Raw genomic sequence first — 25,718 nt, forward strand, 5'->3', positions numbered from 1 at the left:
CACACAGCTAATATAACCCTCAAAATGGATCTTTACAAAGTGTTCATCATGCAGCATATCAGATCGTGTGAGTATAGTATTTATTTGGATGTTTACATTTGATTCTGAATGAGTTTGATAGCGGCTAATGGGGCTAAAGCTAACATTACACACTGTTGGAGAGATTTATAAAGAATGAAGATGTGTTTATGAATTATACAGACTGCAAGTGTTTAAAAATGAAAATAGCAATGGCTCTTGTCTCCGTGAATACAGTAATAACAATGGTAACTTTAACCACATTTAACAGTATATTAGCAACATGTTAATGAAACATTTAGAAAGACAATTTACAAATATCACTAAAAATATCATGTAATCATGGATCATGTCAGTTATTATTGCTCCATCTGCCATTTTTCTCTATTGTCCTTGCTTGCTTACCTAGTCTGATGATTCAGCTGTGCACAGATCCAGATGTTAATACTGGCTTGTCTAATGCCTTGAACATGGGCTGGCATATGCAAATAATGGGGGCATACATATTAAAAACATAAGAAAAATATCCATATTTAACAAGTCAGGCCGTCAGACCGCCTTCCGTATTCAACTTATGAAGAAAGTGTAATGACTCTCACAGTTCAAAAAGCGTACACTATGTCCTATGCCTTCGATATTCAACTTATGAGAAAGTTTTTTTTACTAAACAAATTTAGCTGTGATAGAAAGAGTGTGATAACACTGACACAAACTGAGAATATCTTAAACATCAGTTATTAGGTTTCAGATATAATAAATGCTGCAAACCACTTCATGACATTTATATCATTAATAAGCATACTTGTACTTACAATTCTAAGTAGATACAACTTAACTGTGTCAATGTAAAAAGATAACTCAAACAAGTTAAAGAAACTACCTTTTTTATACAGTGCAGCAGCAAGGGCTTTTTAACAGTAGATTTCTCCTTCCTCCTGGGTTTCAGAGCCAATGCAGCATAGTTTTAGGTCAGGGAAGGAAGGAGGGGGGAACCTGTAAATAATCAACATAACTTTAATGACAAAATGAACAAACAATCTAAATCAAAGTAAAGTGGCAGCCCCTCAGGGATGACTGCCACACAAACAAAAACAAAAAAAAGTCCCTGGCCTGGACCTTTCTCGTCGCTCCTCCCACAATCCTCTGTGGGATATGGCACTTTGCAGGTGATGCCGATTTGCAGTTGCCCCACCAGACTCACTCCGTTCCCACGGCTCTTAACCCCGCCCTTATCTAAATCTGTTTTAAAAGAGCATCAACTGTGAGGTTCATAGTAGCAGAACAGGATGAAACTCTTCACCTACAAACTAAACACACACTTTGAATGCCCACTCTCACCTACAAACTGACTGCCTAGAACAAAGCACATCTCTGAAGAAAACCGACCACAGCAGGTTTCAGCTTTACTCACATGTATGTATATGAGTCAAGTTGAAAGTATTAACATTTTTACCATATACCACAATTGATTTACTGAAATGAATTATAAAACCATTTAAAATCAAAAAGCTCTACTACAGCATAAAAGTTAGGAGTATGTACCGAATATTCCACTCTCCTAATTTTACATATTTAACACACTCAAGGCCCTTTCACACTGAGAGTGACATGATAAAAAGCAAAAAGAATTGCAAATGAACAGTGCTTTAGCCTTTAACTAATTCACGCCTGTACGATAAGTGGCGCTGACCGAGAATCCATTTTTTTTGTCTGCTGCACAACATACAACATTAAAATGATGAATCAAATTTGATACTACACCAGAAACACAAACTATTATGAGACCTTACGAGAATTCTTTTGACCAAATACACCATAAAATATAATTAGAGCTACAATTAGCATCAAGCTACACTTTACAATTTATGAGATTACTGTTTTTGCTCAAAACCCACTTTGAACCATCATTTAGATTACATAATGGGCAGACATGCCTTATTTTTTTATTGTTTATATATATATATATATATATATATATATATATATATATATATATATATAGATAGATAGATAGATAGATAGATATTATGGACTGAACACAACACCTGCTTAGCATTTCTCATATAAACATCCTTTATTGTTATAAAAATACCCTATTCTGCATGAAAAACACATACAGAACATATATCGTTATAATCTTGTGTATTTGGCCTTATGTTTCATCTGTAGAAATGTTTCTCTCAGATGATTGACAGATCTGAGTGATGAGTGATCACATGCAGTTGGAACAATACAGACACACAGTGCTCTCTAAGCTGTTTCAAGCTCTACAGATCACAAAATTAAATGGAAAATGTACAGAAATGATATTCTGTATAAAGAAATATGAAGTAAACATGATAATACATCTGTTTTCATTCCACTATGATAAAAAGAACTCAACATCAGCTCAAGCCCCTCCCCCTTCAGAGGCCTTTTGGTCATATTGTGGTGGCCCTCAGAACACGATTTGAATCTAGGGGGTGGAACGCACTTTCGCCCCTGCCTCAGTGGTGGTCTGTGCATGGCACGCCACTGCATATCATTCATAATGTGCCTGTGCATTTGTTCCACGAGCAGGGTTATATGCTGTGTAGGAGGATGATGCACACACCACATTAACAGCTCAGGTGTTTTCGGTTGTCTTATTAGATCCCTGATCAATTGAATATGTTTCACATGTTTGTTCTGTTTTGTTTGTGCTGGTGGTGCCTGTCTGGTAAGTTATAAATGCAAATCCTTTAACATTTATTTTAAAAGCACTTTAGAAGTAACCATGAACAACAACAGAAGTAATATGATTTCATTACTCAAAAAGTGCAGGAAGTAACCATGTTTTATCTACTGATCTAAAAATCACATACAAAAATGTCAAGGCACTGACAATATCCAGAATAATTCAACATTTAATGTTGTAATTACACTATTAATATCATGTTCGTGGTTCTGCATGTTTTTCAGTTAACATTAAGTTACAAACCATAGCTGATTCAGTCTTTGCAGACCATCAGAAGCTTTACTCAGTGTAAAATGTGTTTGTTCTCCAGGTGTGTTTGGTGATTCAGTGTCAGTGATTGAAGGAGATTCTGTCACTCTAAACACTGATCTTACTGAACTATTTGTAGATGACTACATAATGTGGAAATTTGGAGCTGAAAAGTCTCTCATAACTAAAATGAAAAAGAAGCAGATCTTCTCTACATATGACATTCCTGATGGGAGATTCAGAGACAGACTGAAGCTGGATGATCAAACTGGATCTCTGACCATCACAAACATCACAACTGAACATGCTGGAGTTTATAAACTAGAGATAAATGGACTGAAACTGACATCAAAAACATTCAGTGTTTCTGTCTATGGTGAGTAAAGTATGATTTAATGTCCTTTAAATATTCTTGTTTTATTAAACAAATATTGAAGTACAAGTTAAGCTCAATCAACAGCATTTGAGCATAATGGTCATTATGAAAAAATCCTTTGTTTTTACTTAAAGCAAAACTCATGAACACTCATATTGTTCCTGAATTGTGTCTTTACTGTTGTAACAGTATTTTAACATTCACGGATGGGCTTATTTAACTTGCATTTTAAATATTTCACTAAATCAAAATTTTGTGTTATAAAATATATTTTTGTGTTTTTTGAGTTAAATAGGAACAAATGGAAATTATATTTTGTGGTAATCAACATTATTCTACAAATGTTCTCAATTGATCTTAAACCAGAATATTGCTAAACTATTTACATATTAAAGTGTTAAATAATTTTGTATTTTGAGGTGGCAGAAACACTCGCTGACCGTCAACACATTAAACACTCACTCAACACACTGAGCCGAAATAAGATCAGTGACTAGATTTATCATTATTTCTGTTTATTCTCTGATGTTTTTCAGCTCGTCTGCCTGTTCCTGTCATCAGCAGAGACTCTTCAAACTGTTCTTCATCATCATCAAATTGTTCATTGGTGTGTTCAGCTGTGAATGTGAGTCATGTGACTCTCTCCTGGTACAAAGGAAACAGTTTATTGTCCAGCATCAGTGTGTCTGATCTCAGCATCAGTCTCTCTCTACCTCTGGAGGTGGAATATCAGGATAAAAACACCTACAGCTGTGTGCTGAACAATCCCATCAGCAACCAGACTCAACATCTGGACATCACTCACCTCTGTCACACATGTGCAGGTACAACAGAGCTGATATATATGATTATTTACTGATCTGGGACCTCAATTATAGACATTGTGTACGCACAAAACATGCCCTGAAAGAGGCGTATGCCCCTTCCAATGCAAAACATGGGATTTATAAAAACAAACTTGACAGGAAAATTTGCACATGCACACAAACTCTGACCCATGCGTACAAACTCTTTTACTAGAGTGACAAAAGTAATTAAGTAAAAGGAACGATTTTAAACTCTTTTCATTTTGATATACACATTTACATTAATCTTTCATTAATCAAGTCATCTTCATTTATATAGCGCTTTTCACGATACAGATTGTTTCAAAGCAGCCGTTCATTTACATGTTTAGTCTATAGATATGTGCGTCTGAATGTGTATGTGTGCAGACATTGCCAAATTACTTGTCTGGTCCACATAATACAGAAAAATACGCGGATCTATGCAAACCGGAATCATTTTGATAACGTTTAATCTATACATAAGGAAAGAGGCCTTCGTAGGGTATAGTTTAGTTGACACTTCAGGGCTGCGTTGTCGTCGTGTCTAGGTGCAGGTCCTTCATCTGGATACGGCCTGGATCTGGCAGACTACGGCAAACCTCGGGATATGCAGAGAGAGACTAATATAAACGTAGACGCCATTCTTCTTATGATGTAGCGAGTACATCAGGTGTTATGGGAATGTTCCCGCTGACCTAATCTATGCAGCCTAAAAAAATTACATGATTTGAATAGAAGTAGATAATGGTTTAACTGTATGCCAGGTTAAAGAGATGTGTTTTTAGTCTATATTTAAACTGACAGAGTGTGTCTGCTTCCCGAACAGTGATAGGAAGACTGTTCCAAAGTTTAGGTGCTAAAAAGGAAAAGGATCTACCACATGTGGCTGATTTTGATACTCTAGGTATTATCAGAATTTTGAGATCTGGCCTGAATTTTGAGATTGCAGTAGACCAGTCGCGAACGGTCTGTTGTCTAGATTGAATAGGTTGAATGATAATAACTTGCTGTAAAACCACAGCTGGACGGAGGTGTTGATGTTGTGTGAAGGATCTTCGAACAATTATGAAAAATAACACTGTATTTGAAGGATACAGCTTGAAGATAACGGTAAGATTTGCATGTTTCCTTTTTAAATTACTTTGTCAGTGATGCGCCGAGTCAGACAATTGTATCACTGCAATAAATAAGTAGGCCTATCTGTTTCCACTAAAAATAGCCTATAAATATCCTAAAAGATATGTTCACCTTATCAGCAAAACTGCATAAATTGGATTTGATTTGAATTGAAGAAGAACTATTTGGCCAGTGGAAATTAATAAATCAACTCTATTCTAAAAACTTTATCTCAGAAGTATTTTAAAGCTACAATTTTCTTTTTCTGGATATTTTGATATATTTATTCTAAAACATAAAGAGGATATTTGGATGAATTTTAGCAATGTAATGTGTATGGAACAAATGGCATTTATAGTCCATATCTAATACTTTCCTATGTCTTGTATCTTTGACGGTGTTAACCATGGTGTCACGTGGATGGAAATATGCATGGAAATGATATGCAGATGAGGTTATGCATAGTAGGGGTTGAATGACTTTTTTTTATTATTTTAAGTTGACATTTATGTGATTAAAGTCGAGTCAACATCGACTAGTCGATGATGATGTCATTAATCAGCAAATAAGGGGCTTTTCCATTGTTTTTCTATGTAAACACGCATTTGTCTGTCACGTATGACCATTGCACTCGTGTCTTGCGTCTTTTGTAGCGTTTTGTGCATGACACGGCATTTTAACAATGCGGCACTCGAGTTCCAATCAGTTCAACTTTTTAATAAAAAGCGTCTCGAGACCATGCGTTTTTCCCCATTCCACTGCCTGCGCCTTGCGTTTTTCAAAGCAAAAATGCGCTGTGTGAACGAGAGCCCAAGGTCTGAACCTCAAGCTGAGACTCGAACGCAGGTTACCTTGTGCACAGCTATGGCATAGGACGCTACCCACAAATATTGCTCCTACATGACAGCGTATTTTTATCAGCTCATTTGTTTTCAGGTTGTTATATTTTTCACAGATTTTTTCTCATTTTAAATCAGATACAGATAAAGTAGCCCAGTAAAGGTTATGTTTATGAATGCATTAATGAAAGAGCAATTGCGTGTGAATTAATTCTACCTGGCAGAGTCTCTCAACTAATGATGAAGCTGTGGGTTTTAGTTACTAAGCAATATATTCTAGAACTTTTCAGTTTCTAAGCTATTTTATTGATAAAACACACAACAGTGTTGACAATATATTTCTGTGCAGGTTCTGGCATTTTATCAATCTGAAAACTATTGTGCGTATGAATATAAAAGCTTTATAAATGAGGCCCCAGATCTCTGTTTTCTGTTGTAGATCAAACAGACTCACTTACATTAATGACTGTCTCTCTTTTCCTCTCCTTCAGTTCCTCCAGACTCAGTGTCTCTGATAGTGTTGATCTCTGCTGCTGCTGCTGGATCTCTGTTGATTGTCACTGTAGTAGCATTGATGTGCTGCTTCTGCAAGAAATATAGAAAAACAGGTCAAGAGAGCAAGCAATTAATGTGTTGAAATATTTATCTTTAAGGCACAAATTGAAAACGTTTGTTTTAAACTGTTGATTTAACACATCTGTGTTCTTTGTTAATGCAGTCCAGATACTGAAGATAGACAAAACTGTTTCAGCATTGTGTAAACCAACAACACGAAATATGGTAAGACAATTTACGACTGTGTTGCAAGAAGTTGTTGCAGTCTGAATAAAATATGTTGATTGAAGTATATACAATAGCATCAGACGGTCAGTGAACACACTGATTTTATGCTTTTATTCCATTTAAACTAATTGTACTGTTTGAACTAGTTTTAATATTAACATATTTACCTTCTACAGGCCAAAAAAAGAGCACATATCAAAATTTATTAGCACGCAGAAAATCATTGTATTTTTCTCAATACCAGTAAAATCCTATTGATAAATTATTATATCCAAACACTTTTAATCCAGTTTACTCACCGTACTTTTACAAACCGCAGGTCACTTCATAACTTTTTGCTTTAAAGTAAGTTTAAAAATTAAAAATTTAAAAGTTTGCTTAAAAGTAAAAGTGTTTCCTGGAAGTTTATCTCCATCGCGGGTTATAACGGTACACTTCCGTGTTCGCTCTTTTAGTTACCAACAAAAACAGTTTACTCAATCTGAAAATATGTTTTAAAAAGTGCAGCAACAACGTGTTGAGTTACTTTTGTTTTGAGTTTAACTCTTACGTTGTGATGCTAGAAGTGAACGGCAGCGGCAGATTCGTGAATTCTCTATTCCTTGCGCTGTCCATTACAATAAACGTAATGTTGTTCTGTCAGTTTTCCGTTCTCGTTGTTTAACCGTTCCATCCCGTGCCGATCACTTGGGTAAAGTTGGTTTATATTCGCAAATTCGGACTTCTGATAAATTCAGACTTTCCAATAAATGTGCAATAAATTAATGTTTGCGAATTTTAAGCAGCGACATGATATTGACAAACAACGATTGTCAACTTACAACATTTTTCACAGTCGATCAAAATAGGCAAGTATTGTTTTAATGGCATATTTACTTGTGAATGTCCACTGAATGTCCAATGTAGTGTGATTAACAAGGTTATTGAATACGGATGTCCGAATGTGCGAATATAAAACCAACTTTACCCAAGTGTGCCAATCAGATGGATATGGTTTCGTTTTCCACTGTGTGGCTAATAACGAAACTCTGTTGAAATGTGTCAGTTCCGGGTGCAAAAGTTAATAGACGGCAGAGATGTAGCAATCGCGTTATGACCGATTATCATATAAATCTTCTAATTGTATTATTAACTTTTACTGGTATCCAGTCAACGGACCAATCCTAAGTGGTGACGTCATTCTACCTGCACGTTACTTTTAGGCAACCCAACTTTTCTCCAGTCCCCACAAAGAAATTCTTTGGAATAATTCAAATATTTTAATCCCTTTTGTTAAATCTATTGTCATTGAGAACATTAAGAAGATCTCGTTTCTACGGAGCCCCTAAAGGGACATGGTGGTAGAAAAAAAAAATGGGAAGGAAGGAAATTTTACTTGGTGGTGGAAAAAAATTTGGGATGGGAGGAATTTTTTTTTTTTTCAAATCTTTTGCGTTCCCTCGCAAAGATTGCGTTCCCTCGCAAAGATGTTTTGCGTTCCCTCGCAAAGATGTTTTGCGTTCCCTCGCAAAGATTGCGTTCCCTCGCAAAGATATTTTGCGTTCCCTCGCAAAGATATTTTGCGTTCCCTCGCAAAGATTGCGTTCCCTCGCAAAGATATTTTGCGTTCCCTCGCAAAGATGTTTTGCGTTCCCACGCAAAGATGTTTGCGTTCCCTCGCAAAGTTATAATCGTTCCCTTGCTGTGAGCTCGGACAAACACTTCCTCTTTAATGTCCCGCTGGCTGGCAGTAGTGTTTTAGTTAGTAACATACGTTAATAATGCACACAAATAATGCGCGGCTCATAGAGTTTGAACTTGTTGGACTCAAAAATGAATGCAGTCAGTGCTTATGTCAACCCAGCGGGCACCTTGATGTCAAATAGACATCAAATTGAAGTCAAACAGTCATCAAAGAATTGGTCAAAAATGCAAATCAAATTGATGTCAAAACTTGACATTCATTTGATTTGCATTTTTTTTAAACATTTTTTAACACATTGATGTCCTATTCTAGACCACAAGAATAATGACAAAACAGTATTAAATGCAAGACATGTTTTATTAAATCCACTGGTTTATATCAGAATTTTATATATAAATTTTAATCTGATATAAATCATAATAATGTTGCGTTTTGTCGAATCGCATCGGAAAAGAGATTCAAACGTTAGGGCATTTTTATTAGTACGAACAAAAATTGTAAAACTAACAGTACTCGTGACATTTCAAAATAGACATTTAAAAAAAAACAATAGTTACCTGCGTAATGGATCTAACTCTGTTAAATTACGTTACCTCAGAATCCTTCACTGTAACAAATGGCGGGAAATTTCAATTCACCAAAAAGAACAAAATACTCATTGCAACGTCAAATATTTAATCAAAACACAATCTTCTAAGTTTTCAAAGTTACCCAATTATTTAATGAGATGTTTATTACTCACCTGATACAAGCACCAACCTTGTCGAGCTGCTTCGACCTGACGTCTTCACCGCACAGCGCGCACTGCCACTAGCCTCTATGTTGTACGCAAGACCTGATGACGTGCATTTCAACGGTCATCAACGTCGTAAATCCTCCAAATATTTTTTCTTTTCTTTTTTTTTCCGTGTATACATGTATAACATTATGTCATACTAGGTTTGCATCAAATTGCACACAAAAATACATTTATTAATTGTAGTCCATTCTTCAGCTGCAAAACAACCCGAGAATGTGAAAAAGGCGCCATCTATAGGTGGTATTAGGAATAGAGAATATGAATGGGCATTGTAGGCCCTACATTTTTCAGAATAAAAAAGAAAATAGAATTTCTGAAAAATAAATATGATTTTTTTAAGAACCCTAGCATTGCATCTATCAGTTGAAGACAAGAAAATCGAAATAATTTTAAAATATGTAGCCTGTTCACTATGAAAAATGTAATGAAAAATGTAAATTTTACTGTACACTCTCAGAAAAAAAAGTACAAAATTGTACCTTTAGGAGTACAATGGTACAAAGGTACAAATTTGTACCCTTGTGATTTGTACTTTAACAGACCAGTTTTGTACCTTTGGTGACAATTTTGTACCTTTATTTAAAAGTACAAAAATTGACCCTTCAAAAAGGGTACATTTGGTTTTGACAGCGTACAATCATTGACAATATAATGAGATATATATATATTTTACACACACACATGCTGAATTAAAATCAGAATTTATTAAAACCTTTTCATTTTCACATTTTACAACATTTCATTTTAAACACATTTTTAAACATTCCATATGAGTCCATCTTGCCGGGTGTTAAAAAGTAACACTGAAGCAGTGTTAAAGTTAATGAGATAATTGATTGATGATTGAGTGATGATTGACAATTAGTGGTGACACCTGATGATAATAAGCAGAATCACTGAAGGAAAGAGAGAAAATAGGTGTTAATTAATGTTTTATGGAGTTTCATTTCAAGTCACCATGAAAGAGGTCAGCGTTTGCTTTAGTTGGGCTCTTGACTCTTTACCTTTTATTATTGATTTTACTCTGGCTGCTCTAACTTTGTGTTTGTAAAGCACATTTGTTATGGTCAGAGAAAATATGATCTGGTCAAAATATAATTTGTTGATGATTTTATCATCATGCAGTGGCCTGATGTCGTTTAGAGTCTAAATCTCTGACCGTTTGCTTGATGTGCAGCTTTAGTATTAATCATTGTATGTAGTCCTGTGAATTTACAGCTTGAGATCCAACAATAGTATGAATTTTTTTTTCTTTTAAGAATAATACATTACACACTGAAGCTTCAGTGTTTAAACACACACAGACATCAAGAGTCAGCATATGATTCTCAAGAACGGTGACAATAAATAAATACAAAATACTGACAAACAGATCAACTCTGAACATCACAAAACAAGCTACTGTCACAACAAAACAACAGAAAAATAAAGCAAACATGAACAATCTACGAAAATTACAGGACAATTCAGCTGCATAATTTATTCATGCAGCAATGCATGATGGGAGCCATGGATGAGTTTTGATTGGTGGCTCCCATCATGCACTGCAACATGAAGCACTTTGTTTGATTGTCACCATTGTTGAGGGTCATATGCTGATTCTTGATGCCTGTGTTTCAAAAAACCCTTCAGATCATAAAAGCTCTGCTGGATCTCAAACGGTAACAGAGATTTACTATAAAGAAATAACATTACATCTATATCACCAGTTAATACTGGATGTCACCAATGAATCTGATCATTTCACAATGAGAAAACAACCATTATAACTGTTCTTCGCAAAGCATTGTAAACCTAAATTGATCAACTTTGGCTCACAGCACTTTTGGGAAACACAGCTCAGGTCATAATTTCTCTGGCCATGACAAATGTGCTCTACAAACACAAAGTTGGAGCAGCCAGAGATAAATTAATGTTAATAAATAGAGTCAAGAGCCCAGCTAAAGGAAATGCTTTTCACCATCATGGTGACTCCAAACTAAACTTTAATTCAAACATTAACATCTAAACATCTGTTCATTCTCAGTAAGAACTTTTGTTGATGTATGACAGAAATCAAATCAAACTGGTTAATAATAAGTGTAATAATGTTTAATGGCTGGAAGTCAGTTGTAGTTGTTGTGTCTCTCTCTTTTTCTCTTGTTGTTTCTTCAGTGATTCTGCTTATTATCATCAGGTGTCTCCACTAATTGTCAATCATCACTCAATCATCAATCAATTATCTCATTAACTTTAACACTGCTTCAGTGTTACTTTTTAACACCTGGCAAGATGGACTCATATGGAATGTTTAAAAATGAAATGTTGTAAAATGTGAAAATGAAAAGGTTTTAATAAATTCTGATTTTAATTCAGCATGTGTGTGTGTAATATATATATATATCTCATTATAGTCAACGATTGTACGCTGTCAAAGCCAATTTTGTACCCTTTTTGAAGGGTCATTTTTTGTACTTTTAAATAAAGGTACAAAATTGTCACCAAAGGTACAAAACTGGTCTCTTAAGGTACAAATCACAATTTTGTACTTTTTTTCTGAGAGTGTACAGTAAAATTTACATTTTTCATTCAATTTTTCATAGTGAACAGGCTACATATTTTAAAATTATTTCGATTTTCTTGTCTTCAACTGATAGATGCAATGCTAGGGTTCTTAAAAAAATCATATTTATTTTTCAGAAATTCTATTTTCTTTTTTATTCTGAAAAATGTAGGGCCTACAATGCCCATTCATATTCTCTATTCCTAATACCACCTATAGATGGCGCCTTTTTCACATTCTCAGGTTGTTTTGCAGCTGAAGAATGGACTACAATTAATACATTTATTTTTGTGTGTAATTTGATGCAAACCTATATGACAATGTTATACATGTATACACGGGAAAAAAAAGAAAAGAAAAAATATTTGGAGGATTTACGACGTTGATGACCGTTGAAATGCACGTCATCACGTCTTGCGTACAACATAGAGGCTAGTGGCAGTGCGCGCTGTGCGGTGAAGACGTCAGGTCGAAGCAGCTCGACAAGGTTGGTGCTTGTATCAGGTGAGTAATAAACATCTCATTAAATAATTGGGTAACTTTGAAAACTTAGAAGATTGTGTTTTGATTAAATATTTGACGTTGCAATGAGTATTTTGTTCTTTTTGGTGAATTGAAATTTCCCGCCATTTGTTACAGTGAAGGATTCTGAGGTAACGTAATTTAACAGAGTTAGATCCATTACGCAGGTAACTATTGTTTTTTTTTTAAATGTCTATTTTGAAATGTCACGAGTACTGTTAGTTTTACAATTTTTGTTCGTACTAATAAAAATGCCCTAACGTTTGAATCTCTTTTCCGATGCGATTAGACAAAACGCAACATTATTATGATTTATATCAGATTAAAATTTATATATAAAATTCTGATATAAACCAGTGGATTTAATAAAACATGTCTTGCATTTAATACTGTTTTGTCATTATTCTTGTGGTCTAGAATAGGACATCAATGTGTTAAAAAATGTTTAAAAAAAATGCAAATCAAATGAATGTCAAGTTTTGACATCAATTTGATTTGCATTTTTGACCAATTCTTTGATGACCGTTTGACTTCAATTTGATGTCTATTTGACATCAATTGCCCGCTGGGAAGCAGTTCGGTTGGTAATATATTCACAGATTCGAGCTTCCCGGATTAATAACTCGTGAGCTAAACGTTGTTAAAAGACAAATGCAGCTACTTCCAATCATAGTAGCCTAGACAACAAGCTACAACAACCCAATTTTCCTCAAATGTGTTTTATAATAAATTGGTCTCTATGAGCAGACGGCGGAGATACACGCCTGAAGGGACCGTCTGAAAAGTGCAAAACCCGAAACCCTTTTGCTCATTTTATATTACGAAAAACACTCAATGACTTCACTGTAACACACTGTAGGCTACTGGCACCAAATTCAGTTCATACATCACTGCTCTCCTGCTGGTTATAGGTACTACAACACTTAGTTTGGCAAGTAGCACTTAAAGGCCTTCTTTACACAAATGATGTTGGTACACAGCTTACATACAACAGCTTTTGCATGATAATGGCTTACTGGATTTGATGGCATTACAATTTATTTAATATTTTTACTAATAACAGTGAAGTTATTATTATATTATTTTATTTAATGATTAATAATCATAAATGTTATGCTTTTTTTATCAAACTAAGTGTTGGGTTTTGCACTTTTCAGACGGTCCCTTCAGGCGTGTATCTCCGCCGTCTGCTCATAGAGACCAATTTATTATAAAACACATTTGAGGAAAATTGGGTTGTTGTAGCTTGTTGTCTAGGTTACTATGATTGGAAGTAGCTTCATTTGTGTTTTTAACAACGTTTAGATCACGAGTTATTAATCCGGGAAGCTCGAATCTGTGAATATATTGCCAACTGAACTGCTTGACATAAGCACTGACTGCATTTCTTCATTTTTGAGTCCAACAAGTTCAAACTCTATGAGCCGCGCATTATTTGTGTGCATTATTAACGTATGTTACTAACTGAAACACTACTGCCAGCCAGCGGGACATTAAAGAGGAAGTGTTTGTCCGAGCTCACAGCAAGGGAACGATTATAACTTTGCGAGGGAACGCAAACATCTTTGCGTGGGAACGCAAAACATCTTTGCGAGGGAACGCAATCTTTGCGAGGGAACGCAAAACATCTTTGCGAGGGAACGCAAAAGATTTGAAAAAAAAAAATTCCTCCCATCCCAATTTTTTTTCCACCACCACATAAAATTTCCTTCCTTCCCATTTTTTTTTTCTACCATGTCCCTTTAGGGGCTCCGTACGTTTCTCATGGCGTATGATGATGTTTTTCTTACTGATTGAGGTGTTGTTACTTTTTTTCCTGTTATTGTATTTTAATTTAGTGCTGTTTCTTCTTGTTGTTGTTTTTCTTGCCATAAAAAGTGCATGCATTAAGGGTCGAGAACGCTGTGTAATTGTGCCAGGCAATGAGAACCAACTGGAACCGTTCAATGTCGTTCTTAGAACCATTTGGCCCGTAGGCAGAAAAGTAGCTAACCACCACCACCAAAAAAATAAATAAGTAAATTATATATATATAATACCCAAAAAAGTAAAATGTTATGTGTATCTGCTTACCCCCAGGGCATCCAAGATGTAGGTGACTTTGTTTTTTCTGTAGAACACAAATGATGTTGTCAATGGGAACACAATCTATAAGAGTAAAAAAAAAAAAAAAAAAAACACGACAGACAAATCCAAATTAAACCCTGCGGCTCGTGACGACACATTGAAGTCCTAATACAAGAAACGATCGGTTTGTGCGAGAAACTGAACAGTATTTATATCATTTTTTACCTCTAAAACACCACTATGTCCAACTGCCCTCCACATCCGGTTAGTGAGGTCTGATTGTGCTCTGATGACAGAAGTTATCTCTTGCACTTGATGTATATGCACGAGAGATCACTTCCAGCATCAGTGTTTTCAGACCTCACCAACCGGATGCTGAACACAGTTGGACATTTGCACACTATAAAGACTCTAAAGGTATACCTTAAGTTAGGCCTATACCTTTTCTAGGCATGTTCCCCGAACTATACCTCAGGAGGTTGCGGTATACCTTCTCACGTGCGACTTTCCCAGGTTCTGTCCATGGCGGTGGTGCTGAATTGGTTGATATTGATAGCTCGAGAATTGATAATTCACTATGCAGGGGCTGCTTCACTGCCTTATCTGAGAAAGCGGTGTTCAATCAGACATCATTCATTTGAATAAGCTGATGACTTTCACTGATATGAGGGACAGAGGCCACTGGCAATGAAACAAGAGATCAACTTTATGCAAATCATGGGCGATACCCATGGTGCAGAAAACAGTGATCCACACAAGTTTGCTGTGTCCTAAACCACATACGTTTTGAGAAGGTACTACATTTGAATTAGAGCTTTGCTGCCATTATAAAAGTATGTTAAATGGTATGAATATAGGTAGTACGAAATTCATACGTATTACTAAGTCCCTTACAGGCAAGTCATTTCAGTCGGCGGCCATCTTAGAAACGCCTCTCGGCAGATATTCCAGTCATACAAGTGCAGTTCTTATCTCTTTGAATAGGGAAACGACTTATGATTAAATTTCATATTTGAAATCACTGATGAAATCTAATTATATAATATATATATATATATATATCCTGACTGACTGTATTTTTCCTTGCAGAAATCAAAGAAGGAGGCTGTGTATGCAAATATCCCCAAAAGACGATGATCAAATAGAGTATCTACTGGAATAAATACTCAAGCTCATACCTGACTCAGACCTCTTAGTTCACATTTGTTCTCTGCCAGGATGTTTAACTTCAGGTTTGTTTTTGTTGTTGTTGTTGTTATTTTTAATATTATTGTAATGCAGTGATTTACAGTCTCTCACACATTCCCTGCACTGTAACATACAGAAACAATAGACATCTATTATGTTTATTTTCCATATTGTATACTCCACATTGTGTGTATATTTGATAAAGGTGTAATTCTGTGTATATTTTGTATAGTGTAGATACTGTACTATATTGTATAAATCCTGTATTGTATTGTATTGTGTATGTTAATATATTTTTTTATTATTATGTGTTACATTCTGTACTATGTGTATATTTTGTATATTTATTTTCTATATTTGTATATTTTATAGAGTCTACCTGTCAAAAGCACAGTCTGGAGTATGTACTCAAGACTACACTTAAGTGTAATATTTCTACATCTTTTGAAGATACTTTTCACACTCTAAATTTTGAAATCAGTATTGCTCTGCTCATATAGAGTTACTTAAGTGATAGTAAATCACACTAGCAAAACAACACATATTCCTGCCGTAGGACCTGAAGACAGACAGGTCTAAATAAATGGATGATCTTGACTTAATAAACATCATGAAAACCAACGACATATTGATTCATACCCATCTCTTTATGCACAACCAGCTAAATAGCCTTTACTACAAATTTTCAATTAACCCTATTTTGTTATCATCATCACTTTGTCTCCAGCTTTCTGCTCCTCCTTTGCTTCCTCTGTCAGTCTCTCAGGATGATAGAAGACTTTTAGTTAAGGCACTGGATCCAAAGATGGTCTTATTATTGGGAGAAACCAAGATCCACGGCTCTACCATTAGAAAAAGGTCAACTCTCACCTGTGGTCTGTCGTCCTCCTGGCTCCATCACAGACTTCTAGGCCTGTGGATCCACATTCAAAATTTTTGAAAAGTTAAAGGGATAGTTTACCCAAAAATGAAAATTACTCACCCTCAAGCCATCCTAGGTATATATGACAATTCAGGAGTTATATTGAAAAAAAAAATATATCCTGGCTCTTCCAAGATGTATAATGGTAGTGAATGGGGCTCAAGATTGAAGCTCCAAAAAGCTTCAGAAGGCCTTTATTACCGCTGGAACTGTATGGATTACTTTTCTTATGGACAGATGCACTTTATGGGCTTCAAAATCTCAATCCCCCTTCACTACCATTATAAAGCTTGGAAGAGCCAGGATATTTCGATATACTCTGAATGTGTTCATCTGAAAGAAGATAGTCATGGCTTGAGAGTGAGTAAATCATGGAATAATTTTCATTTTCTGGGCATGAGTTCAAAAAAACACATGCACTGAATAGCCACTCTCACCAACAGCATGTTTGTCCACCCAACACATCAAACCACGGCAGGAAAAAATCAACCACAGCAGGTTTCAGTTTGACTCAGAAGATTATTGTTATGATCACCAGGTGGAGTACCCTTGAAAGCCACCAGAGGGCACTCCACATCAGACTATTGTCATTCCCTCACAAACTACATTTCCCATAATTCACTGCCCAGAATCATCAGGACTCATTGCATTAGGCTGTTGCTCATTACCTCTGCCTATATAAGCCTGGTTCATATCAATCAATACTGCATTTCTGAGTGCTGCATTGATTATCTGTTCCCTGGATTTACCCTGTGTTTCTGCCCTGGTTTATGTTTGGATTGTTTTCCTGTGGTTGGACCTTTGCCTGTTTTTGGATTTTGATTGTGGATTACCCTTTCAATAAATATGTTTGGATCCTTTGCATCTCTGAGCAGTACTTAACAATTATAATGTCAGTAAAACTGGTACTGTGAGATTATTCACAGATTTAAATGTGTATATTTTCCAATACTCTATAATTGAGAACTGAATACACATAATTTTACATTAACTACTGTTTATATACTATTCACACAATATTCTTCCTACTTTTATCCATTTAACAATCAGACAAATACCTTCTAGGTAATGTTAAACAACTAAATACTGAATATTTTCACACATTAAGAACAGTTAAAGTTATAATAACAGCCTGAAGAACTATAACAGTGTATCATATGCAAATGAAGCATGTGAATTAAGAGGGTCAAACTCTGTCGTGGGAGGATTCACACAACATTGACAGTTCTGCTGTGTTTTAGCGGAGAGTTTTTTTTTAGCTGAAGAAAATGCTACACATGTTTTGTTTTGTTCTGTTTGTGCTGCTGGAGAGTGTTCAGAGTTTCTCATCATGTTTCTGTAATTAAAGATCAAAGCTGTTCATACATTTCACAGGACAGGAAGAAGCTTCTCACCTACAAACTAACATAAACGCACATGAATACCCAGTCTCACAAAGAAAGAAAACAAACAAAGAAAAAAATAACCTGCAGCAGGTTTCAGTTTTTACAGTTTAACACTAATTTTCCCCATACACTTTAATAAAGAACTGAATAAATATACACAACTATTTTAAAATCACTGGAGTTACTCCCTATTTTACCATGAAATGCAGTTTTTATATTTAATGTGCGTACATGTGCGTGTGTATTAGGAGGGTCAGACTCTGTTGGGGAGGATTCACATTTCTTCTGTTGTTGTTTCTTTAGCTCAGTTGTTCTTTCATTGACAGTCTTATTAGATCAGACGTTTCTCTGAACAGCTGAAAATGTTTCAACACATTTGTGTCGTTTATTCACATTTCAGAGCAATAAATTCAAATTAGATTATTTTCATCTACTGTGTTCAAATCTGACGCTGTTTTAGAAATCGTAATTTCAGTGATTATAATGCAAATCATCCCCAAGCAATTTCTAAAACATTTAGATCATGTTATGTATTTTTGTAGAAATTACAAACAACTAAAAAAATTCATGTAAATTCAATACGATATCTTCATCAAATGTCACATTAAAGATCAAATTATTGATTCGCTCACATCTGTCTAATATATCTGATGTTTCTTTTTTTCTGTCTCTGCTGCTGAAAAAACTTCATGTTCTTCAGGTGTGTTTGATGCTAAAACAATTGAAAAACAGTCAGTGTCAGTGATGGAGGGAGATTCTGTCACTCTAAACACTAATCTTGCTGAAATATGTAAAGATGAAGATTTACAGTGGAAACATGGAGATGAAAAGACTCTCATCGCTAAAATCAGCATTAAGAAGCAAATCTTCTCCACATATGATGATGTTCCTGATGGGAGATTCAAAGACAGACTGAAGCTGGACGATCAAACTGGATCTCTGACCATCACAAACACCAGAACTGAACATGCTGGAGTTTATCAACTAGATATAAATGGAGTGAAACTGACAACAAAAACATTCAGTGTTTCTGTCTATGGTGAGTAAAACTGCAATTCATCCTGAGCTTCTTGTTTTTTTGTAGCTGTTTACATAATGAATTTGTCATAGTTTGAAATTACAGACTCACTGTTCATCAACACAATGAACCAAAAATATGAATGTTGTGTAGTTTTATCAATATTTCTCTGATGTTTTTCAGCTCGTCTGTCTGTTCCTGTCATCAGCAGTAACTCTTCACAATGTTCTTCATCATCATCATCATCAAATTGTTCATTGGTGTGTTCAGCTGTGAATGTGAGTCATGTGACTCTCTCCTGGTACAAAGGAAACAGTTTATTGTCCAGCATCAGTGTGTCTGATCTCAGCATCAGTCTCTCTCTACCTCTGGAGGTGGAATATCAGGATAAAAACACCTACAGCTGTGTGCTGAACAATCCTATCAGCAACCAGACTCAACATCTGGACATCACTCACCTCTGTCACACATGTGCAGGTACGACAGAGCTGATATATGTGATTATGTACACATTCACTTACATTAATGTCTGTCTCTCTGTTCCTCTCCTTCAGTTCCTCCAGTCTCAGTGTCTCTGATAGTGTTGATCTCTGCTGGTTCTCTGTTGATTGTTGCTGCAGTCGAAATCTGCTGCATCTGCAGGAAATGTAGAAAAAATGATCAAGAAGGCAAGTATTTCTTACTTCTTTTAACACATTTGACCAATAATAATAATAATAATAATAACACTTTAAAAATCTGCATTAAATACATTCATCAACTGATAGCCTATATTATAATTTAATATAATTCATGTAGGTAAAACTATTTAGTACCTAAATAATGTTAGTTATTGTTTTTTGCACTGATCTGAGCAGCTCTTTACTCAACTCGCACGCACAAAAACTGTTTCTGTATTTACTGTTAGTATGTGTGTGTGAATAAGTGATAATTTTAAAATGAATTGGGCAATGTTGTTAAAACTGCAGCATCAGATAGATTTATGTGTATTAACACTTTAACTGTGACAGCCCTAATAATAACATGTTGTAAAACAGATCTTTTGCAGTTTTGTGGTTTAATCTCTTCCTGTTGTTCAAACAGTTCAGATTCGTGAAGATGAGAAAACCTCTGCTGTTCTCTTTCATCATCCAACGCTCTATGAAAGAAACACACATAAATGGGTAAGATCATTTATTAATAATTTAAGTGTGTTTCTGTCTGTATAATGATCATCACATAGTAACTTAAGACTGTAACAGATATTTTCTTTCTTCAATGTAGATGTAATTTTACTGTTAACACTGTTTGATGATGCATCTGATATTAAAGTAAAACTCATCTAGTTGATTTTTTTCTTGTGGCTTTGAGAATCCAAAGGAATAAGATTATGTTACGGTCATATTAAGATTGATCACATTGCATATTACATTAAAAAATAATTTGTGCTGGAATAAATTTTTTAAAAAAACATTAAAAGAATGCAGGATATTATAAAATGATAACGTCATAGACGGCATAGAAGTATTGGTTACACTTCTGTGGTTATTTAGGCATTTACAAAATATAAATTTTCTTATTCAGCTAGTGTTATGATTATGATTTAACATAGTTAGGCCTGTGCAGATCATGCTAATATTACTACTCTTCAATATTTGATATTGACTGTTTTTCAAAACCACTGATATAAGGACTTGTTCCATTTAAAATATTATATCTTGCGTCATGTTTTCACAGAAAGCTGAAGAGGAGAGTCATGTCGAGTATGTGTCTGTCAGCATGAGAAGATGATTCAATCTTTTTCTAAATACCAGATCACCACAAGTAGCAACGATTCTGGAAACAAAAGAAGGATATTTTAGACTTTTCCTCCAGTTTTACTGTGAGAATAAGCAGGACATACAAATATGAAAATATTGAGAGTAATATTCAAGTGAATATGAATTTCTCATCTTTAATTCACAAAACAAATCCATTAAAATTCAATAAAAGCACTATTTTCTCACTGTCATTTCTTGCTGTGTTTTGTCTTTGTGGCGCATAGCATCACTCCTGAGCTGTAAATATATCACATCACTAATGATGTTATTTTAAACCTCCTTTCAGTCATCAGTGAAAAGCACAAGTCCATATTACAAGCCTCTAAAAAGTCACTGGTGAAACATCTGCTATAACATTATAATAGTTATGATTGGATAAATAGGGGTTAACTTATTAGAAAGTGTGCTTATTGCTACATACAGCGCCATCTAGTGTTCAAAATAAGTATGGAACAGGGGTGTGTCATCCAAATAGTTTTTATGACAGGGGTGACCAATCCTGCTCCCAATTAAACACACCTGATTCAGCTAAGGTTTTTAGGCATACAGGAAACTTGCAGTCAGGTGTGTTGTGGTAAGTTAGAGCTAAACTCTGCAGGACAGTGGCCCTCCAGGACCGAGTTTGGACACCCCTGGTTTATGACATGAAATTCATCTAAATTTAAATGATCTCATGGATGTGGTTTTTGTGGTTTGCAGTCATAGTGGCACCAGTTGTAAATGCATATTGCCCACTGTGCACAGTTTTCCTAAAGACCACTGGGGTGGTGGTGGCACCAGGGCTTGGGCCCGTCATCGCTGCTTGCAGCTACACTATATTGCTAAAAGTATTGGGACACCCCTCCAAATCATTGAATTCAGGTGTTTCAATCACTTCCATGGCCACAGGTGTATAAAATCAAGCACCTAGGCATGCGGACTGCTTCTACAAACATTTGTGAAAGAATGGGTCGCTCTCAGGAGCTCAGTGAATTCAAGCGTGGTACCGTGATAGGTTGCCACCTTTGCAATAAGTCCATTCATGAAATTTCCTCACTACTAAATTTTCCACGGTCAACTGTTAGTGGTATCATAACAAAGTGGAAGCACTTGGGAGCAACAGCAACTCAGCCACAAAGTGGTAGGCCACGTAAAATCACAGAGCGGGGTCAGCGCATGCTGAGGCGCACAGTGCACAAGTCGGCAACTTTCTGCAGAGTCAATAGCTACAGACCTCCAAACTTTGTGTGGCCTTCAGATTAGCTCAAGAACAGTGCATAGAGAGCTTCACGGAATGGGTTTCCATGGCCGAGCAGCTGCACCCAAGCCTTACATCACCAAGTGCAATGCAAAGCGTCGGATGTAGTGGTGTAAAGCACGCCGTCACTGGACTCTAGAGCAGTGGAGACGAATCACACTTCTCTGTCTGGCAATCCGATGGACGAGTCTGGGTTTGGCGGTTGCCAGGAGAACGGTACTTGCCTGACTGCATTGTGCCAAGTGTAAAGTTTGGTGGTGGGGGGATTATTGTGTAGGGTCATTTTTCAGGGGTTGGGCTTGGCCTCTTAGTTCCAGTGAAAGGAACTCTTAATGCTTTAGCATACTGAGACATTTTGGACAATTTCATGCTTCCAACTTTGTGGGAACAGTTTGGGGATGGCCCCTTCCTGTTCCAACATGACTGTGTACCAGTGCACAAAGCAAGCTCCATAAAGACATGGATGAGCGAGTTTGGTGTAGAGGAACTTGGCTGCACAGAGTCCTGACCTCAACCTGATAGGACACCTTTGGGATGAATTAGAGCGGAGACTGTGAGCCAGGCCTTCTCGTCAACATCACTGTCTGACCTCACAAATGTGCTTCTAGAAGAATGGTCAAAAATTCCCATAAACACACTCCTAAACCTTGTGGAAAGCCTTCCCAGAAGAGTTGAAGCTGTTATAGCTGCAAAAGGGTGGGCAGATAAAGATGAAAGGACAACATCCAGACCTCTCTTAGAGGGCAAGAAAAATACCTCTGGTACCAAGCCCAGGAAGAACAGGACTTCTCATTGGTCCAAATGCAGTTTCTGCCATTCACCCATCTAGAGACTAATTCCTAAGGTTGGACTGTGACTACTATAAAAATTCCCTAGGACCTCAGCAGCAATGGGTGAAACAAATAGAGATCACAAAGATCCATCCAAATCCATTCACCACTATGTTAGGAAACCTTAAAACTGATGCAAACTACACATCCATTTCATACTTATGCACAGAAATAAGTCTTCTCAGTGACAGCTATTTGTAGTGCAACATCTGACACAAATTCTGCTGTTAATGTAGAAATGAATGACTGCATGACAGTTCAATCTTTTTCTATCATGTTTAGTCTCTATTTGTTTAGAATATTGCCAAAGGTATTCTGTTGGTGGTTCAGAAAGTGAGAAATACATTGGTAAACTTTAAAGACTTCTAACTTTGGGATTTATGCAAATGAATTCCACAGGGAAAGAGGAGTGGGCCTTTATATCTTTCTTTATTTCATACTATTCCTGTAATAGGTTGGGGATTGCCACTTTTTATTTGCGCAATCTTGTTTTCTCCTGTTTATGTTCAGTTGAGGAGCTAGGGCAGATGTCTGTATTTTATTTGTAATTTTCTTTGTTAGGTAAGTTTTCTAAACTCTTAGTTAGTTTTGTTTGTTATTTTGGCCTGAATCCCCTTCCAAAGAGATGCTTCTGTGAATCCTTGTTTTGAAAAAAATAAAGTCTTATGAGTCTGAAAAAACGATGTGGTTATTGTGAGCTGGGACAGGAGAGGAGGAATAGTCATTAAAATTTTTGTCCCCTTTTTTCTAATTGTATCTTTGTCACCGACCTCTCTAACCCTAGACTGGACAATTATTCAATTCTAAAACAAATAACTTTCAGACTAAACTTGTGAATGCCAGTATATGATCATTGTGCTCTGTGTCAAATCAGTTTCTCGTCATGTTTCCGTTCAAAGCAGGACAAGGAAGAACTTCTCACCTACAAACTAACACAATCACACATGCACTAAATACTCACCCTCACTTCAAGACGTTTGCCAGCTCAAACCACATTTCTGAAAAAAAAAACGACCGCAGCAGGTTTCAGTTTGACTCGGAAGATGAACATCAGTCAAACTAGTTCGATCAGACATGCCTTTACCTTTGTACTTTTCCTATAATTGAGAACTGAATATATATAATAACTTAAAAATCACTAGCTTGATTTTACCATTAAGTGTATTTCATCCAATATTCAGACAACATTCTTCTACATTACATATTTGTCACACTCACGTAACTGCCTTTTAAAGGTTATCAGTTATAAAAATTTATGTTTTTCATAATGTTTCATAATGTTTTTGTTTTAAGAACAGTTAAATTCTCACTAACAGAAAGAATAACATTTTGATATATAAATTTATGACATGTTTGTGTGTGTGTGCATTAGGAGGGTCTGACTCTGTCTGGGGAAGATTCACATGCAACATTTCTTCTGTTGTGTTTCTTTAGCTCAGTTGTTCTTTCATTGACAGTCTTATTAGATCAGACGTTTCTCTGAACAGCTGAAAATGTTTTGCGTGTTTGTTTTGATCTGTTTGTGCTGCTGGAGTCTGATCGGTAAGTTATAAACACATTTGTGTAATTTATTCACATTTCAGAGCAATAAGTTTAAATTAGATTATTTTCATCAAATCTGTCGTTGTTTTAGAAATCTTAATTTCAGTGAGTACAATGCAAATCATCCCCAAGCAATTTCTAAAAGATTTAGATCATTTTATGTATTATTGTAGGAACAAGCAACTAAAAAATTCATGTAAAATCAATACGATCAAATATCTTCATCAAATGTCACATTAAAGATCAAATTATTGATTCGCTCACATCTGTCTCTTCATATATCTGACTTTTCTTTTTTTTTTCTTCATGGCTCTGCTGCTGTTAAATGTTACAAACTGATCTCAGCATTAATCGGAAAAAACCTCTTCATGTTCTTCAGGTGTGTTTGACGCTAAAACAATTGAAAATCAGTCAGTGTCAGTGATGGAGGGAGATTCTGTAACTCTAAACACTGATCTTATACGTAAAGATGCAGATATAGAGTGGAAATATGGAGATGTAAAGTCTTCCATCGCTAAAATCAGCATTCAGAAGCAAATCTTTAACACATATGATGGGAGATTCAGAGACAGACTGAAGCTGGACAATCAAACTGGATCTCTGACCATCACAAACATCACAACTGAACATGCTGGAGTTTATCAACTAGATATAAGTGGAGTTAAACGATCATCAAAAACATTCAGTGTTTCTGTCTATGGTGAGTAAAAATGTAATTTATCCTGTGCTTCTTGTTTTTTTTAGCTGTTTAAATAATGAAATGTTAATTTGTTATAGTTTGAAATTACAGACTCACTGCTCATCAACACAACGAACCAAAAGTAAGAATGTTTTGTGGATTTATCAATATTTCTCTGATGTTTTTCAGCTCGTCTGCCTGTTCCTGTCATCAGCAGTAACTCTTCACAATGTTCTTCATCATCATCATCATCAAATTGTTCATTGGTGTGTTCAGCTGTGAATGTGAGTCATGTGACTCTCTCCTGGTACAAAGGAAACAGTTTATTGTCCAGCATCAGTGTGTCTGATCTCAGCATCAGTCTCTCTCTACCTCTGGAGGTGGAATATCAGGATAAAAACACCTACAGCTGTGTGCTGAACAATCCCATCAGCAACCAGACTCAACATCTGGACATCACTCACCTCTGTCACACATGTGCAGGTACGGTGATATTAATATTGATTTACTCTTAATTATACAGTGTTAATGTTTCATGTTTGTTTTAGATCAGACAGATTCAGTCACACTCTCATTTTAG

General features: G+C 35.8%; 1 protein-coding gene and 2 long non-coding RNA genes across 3 annotated transcripts; all 3 read left to right on the forward strand.

The window, feature by feature from the left end:
• Positions 1–3,049: 3,049 nt before the first annotated feature.
• Positions 3,050–25,718, forward strand: LOC125262637 (SLAM family member 5-like; the record flags this gene model as incomplete). Its single annotated transcript, XM_048181464.1, has 3 exons — positions 3,050–3,359; positions 25,328–25,621; positions 25,687–25,718. Coding segments are annotated over 3 exons (636 nt in total), but the record flags the coding sequence as incomplete, so codon positions are not given.
• LOC125263511 lies at positions 12,298–16,461 on the forward strand. Its single transcript, XR_007183836.1, has 3 exons — positions 12,298–12,453; positions 12,589–12,638; positions 15,628–16,461. It is a non-coding gene; the product is annotated as an uncharacterized LOC125263511 (long non-coding RNA).
• LOC125263510 lies at positions 20,133–21,041 on the forward strand. Its single transcript, XR_007183835.1, has 2 exons — positions 20,133–20,214; positions 20,768–21,041. It is a non-coding gene; the product is annotated as an uncharacterized LOC125263510 (long non-coding RNA).

The sequence above is a fragment of the Megalobrama amblycephala genome, linkage group LG2 (assembly GCF_018812025.1).
Source record: "Megalobrama amblycephala isolate DHTTF-2021 linkage group LG2, ASM1881202v1, whole genome shotgun sequence".
Lineage (NCBI taxonomy): Eukaryota > Metazoa > Chordata > Actinopteri > Cypriniformes > Xenocyprididae > Megalobrama > Megalobrama amblycephala.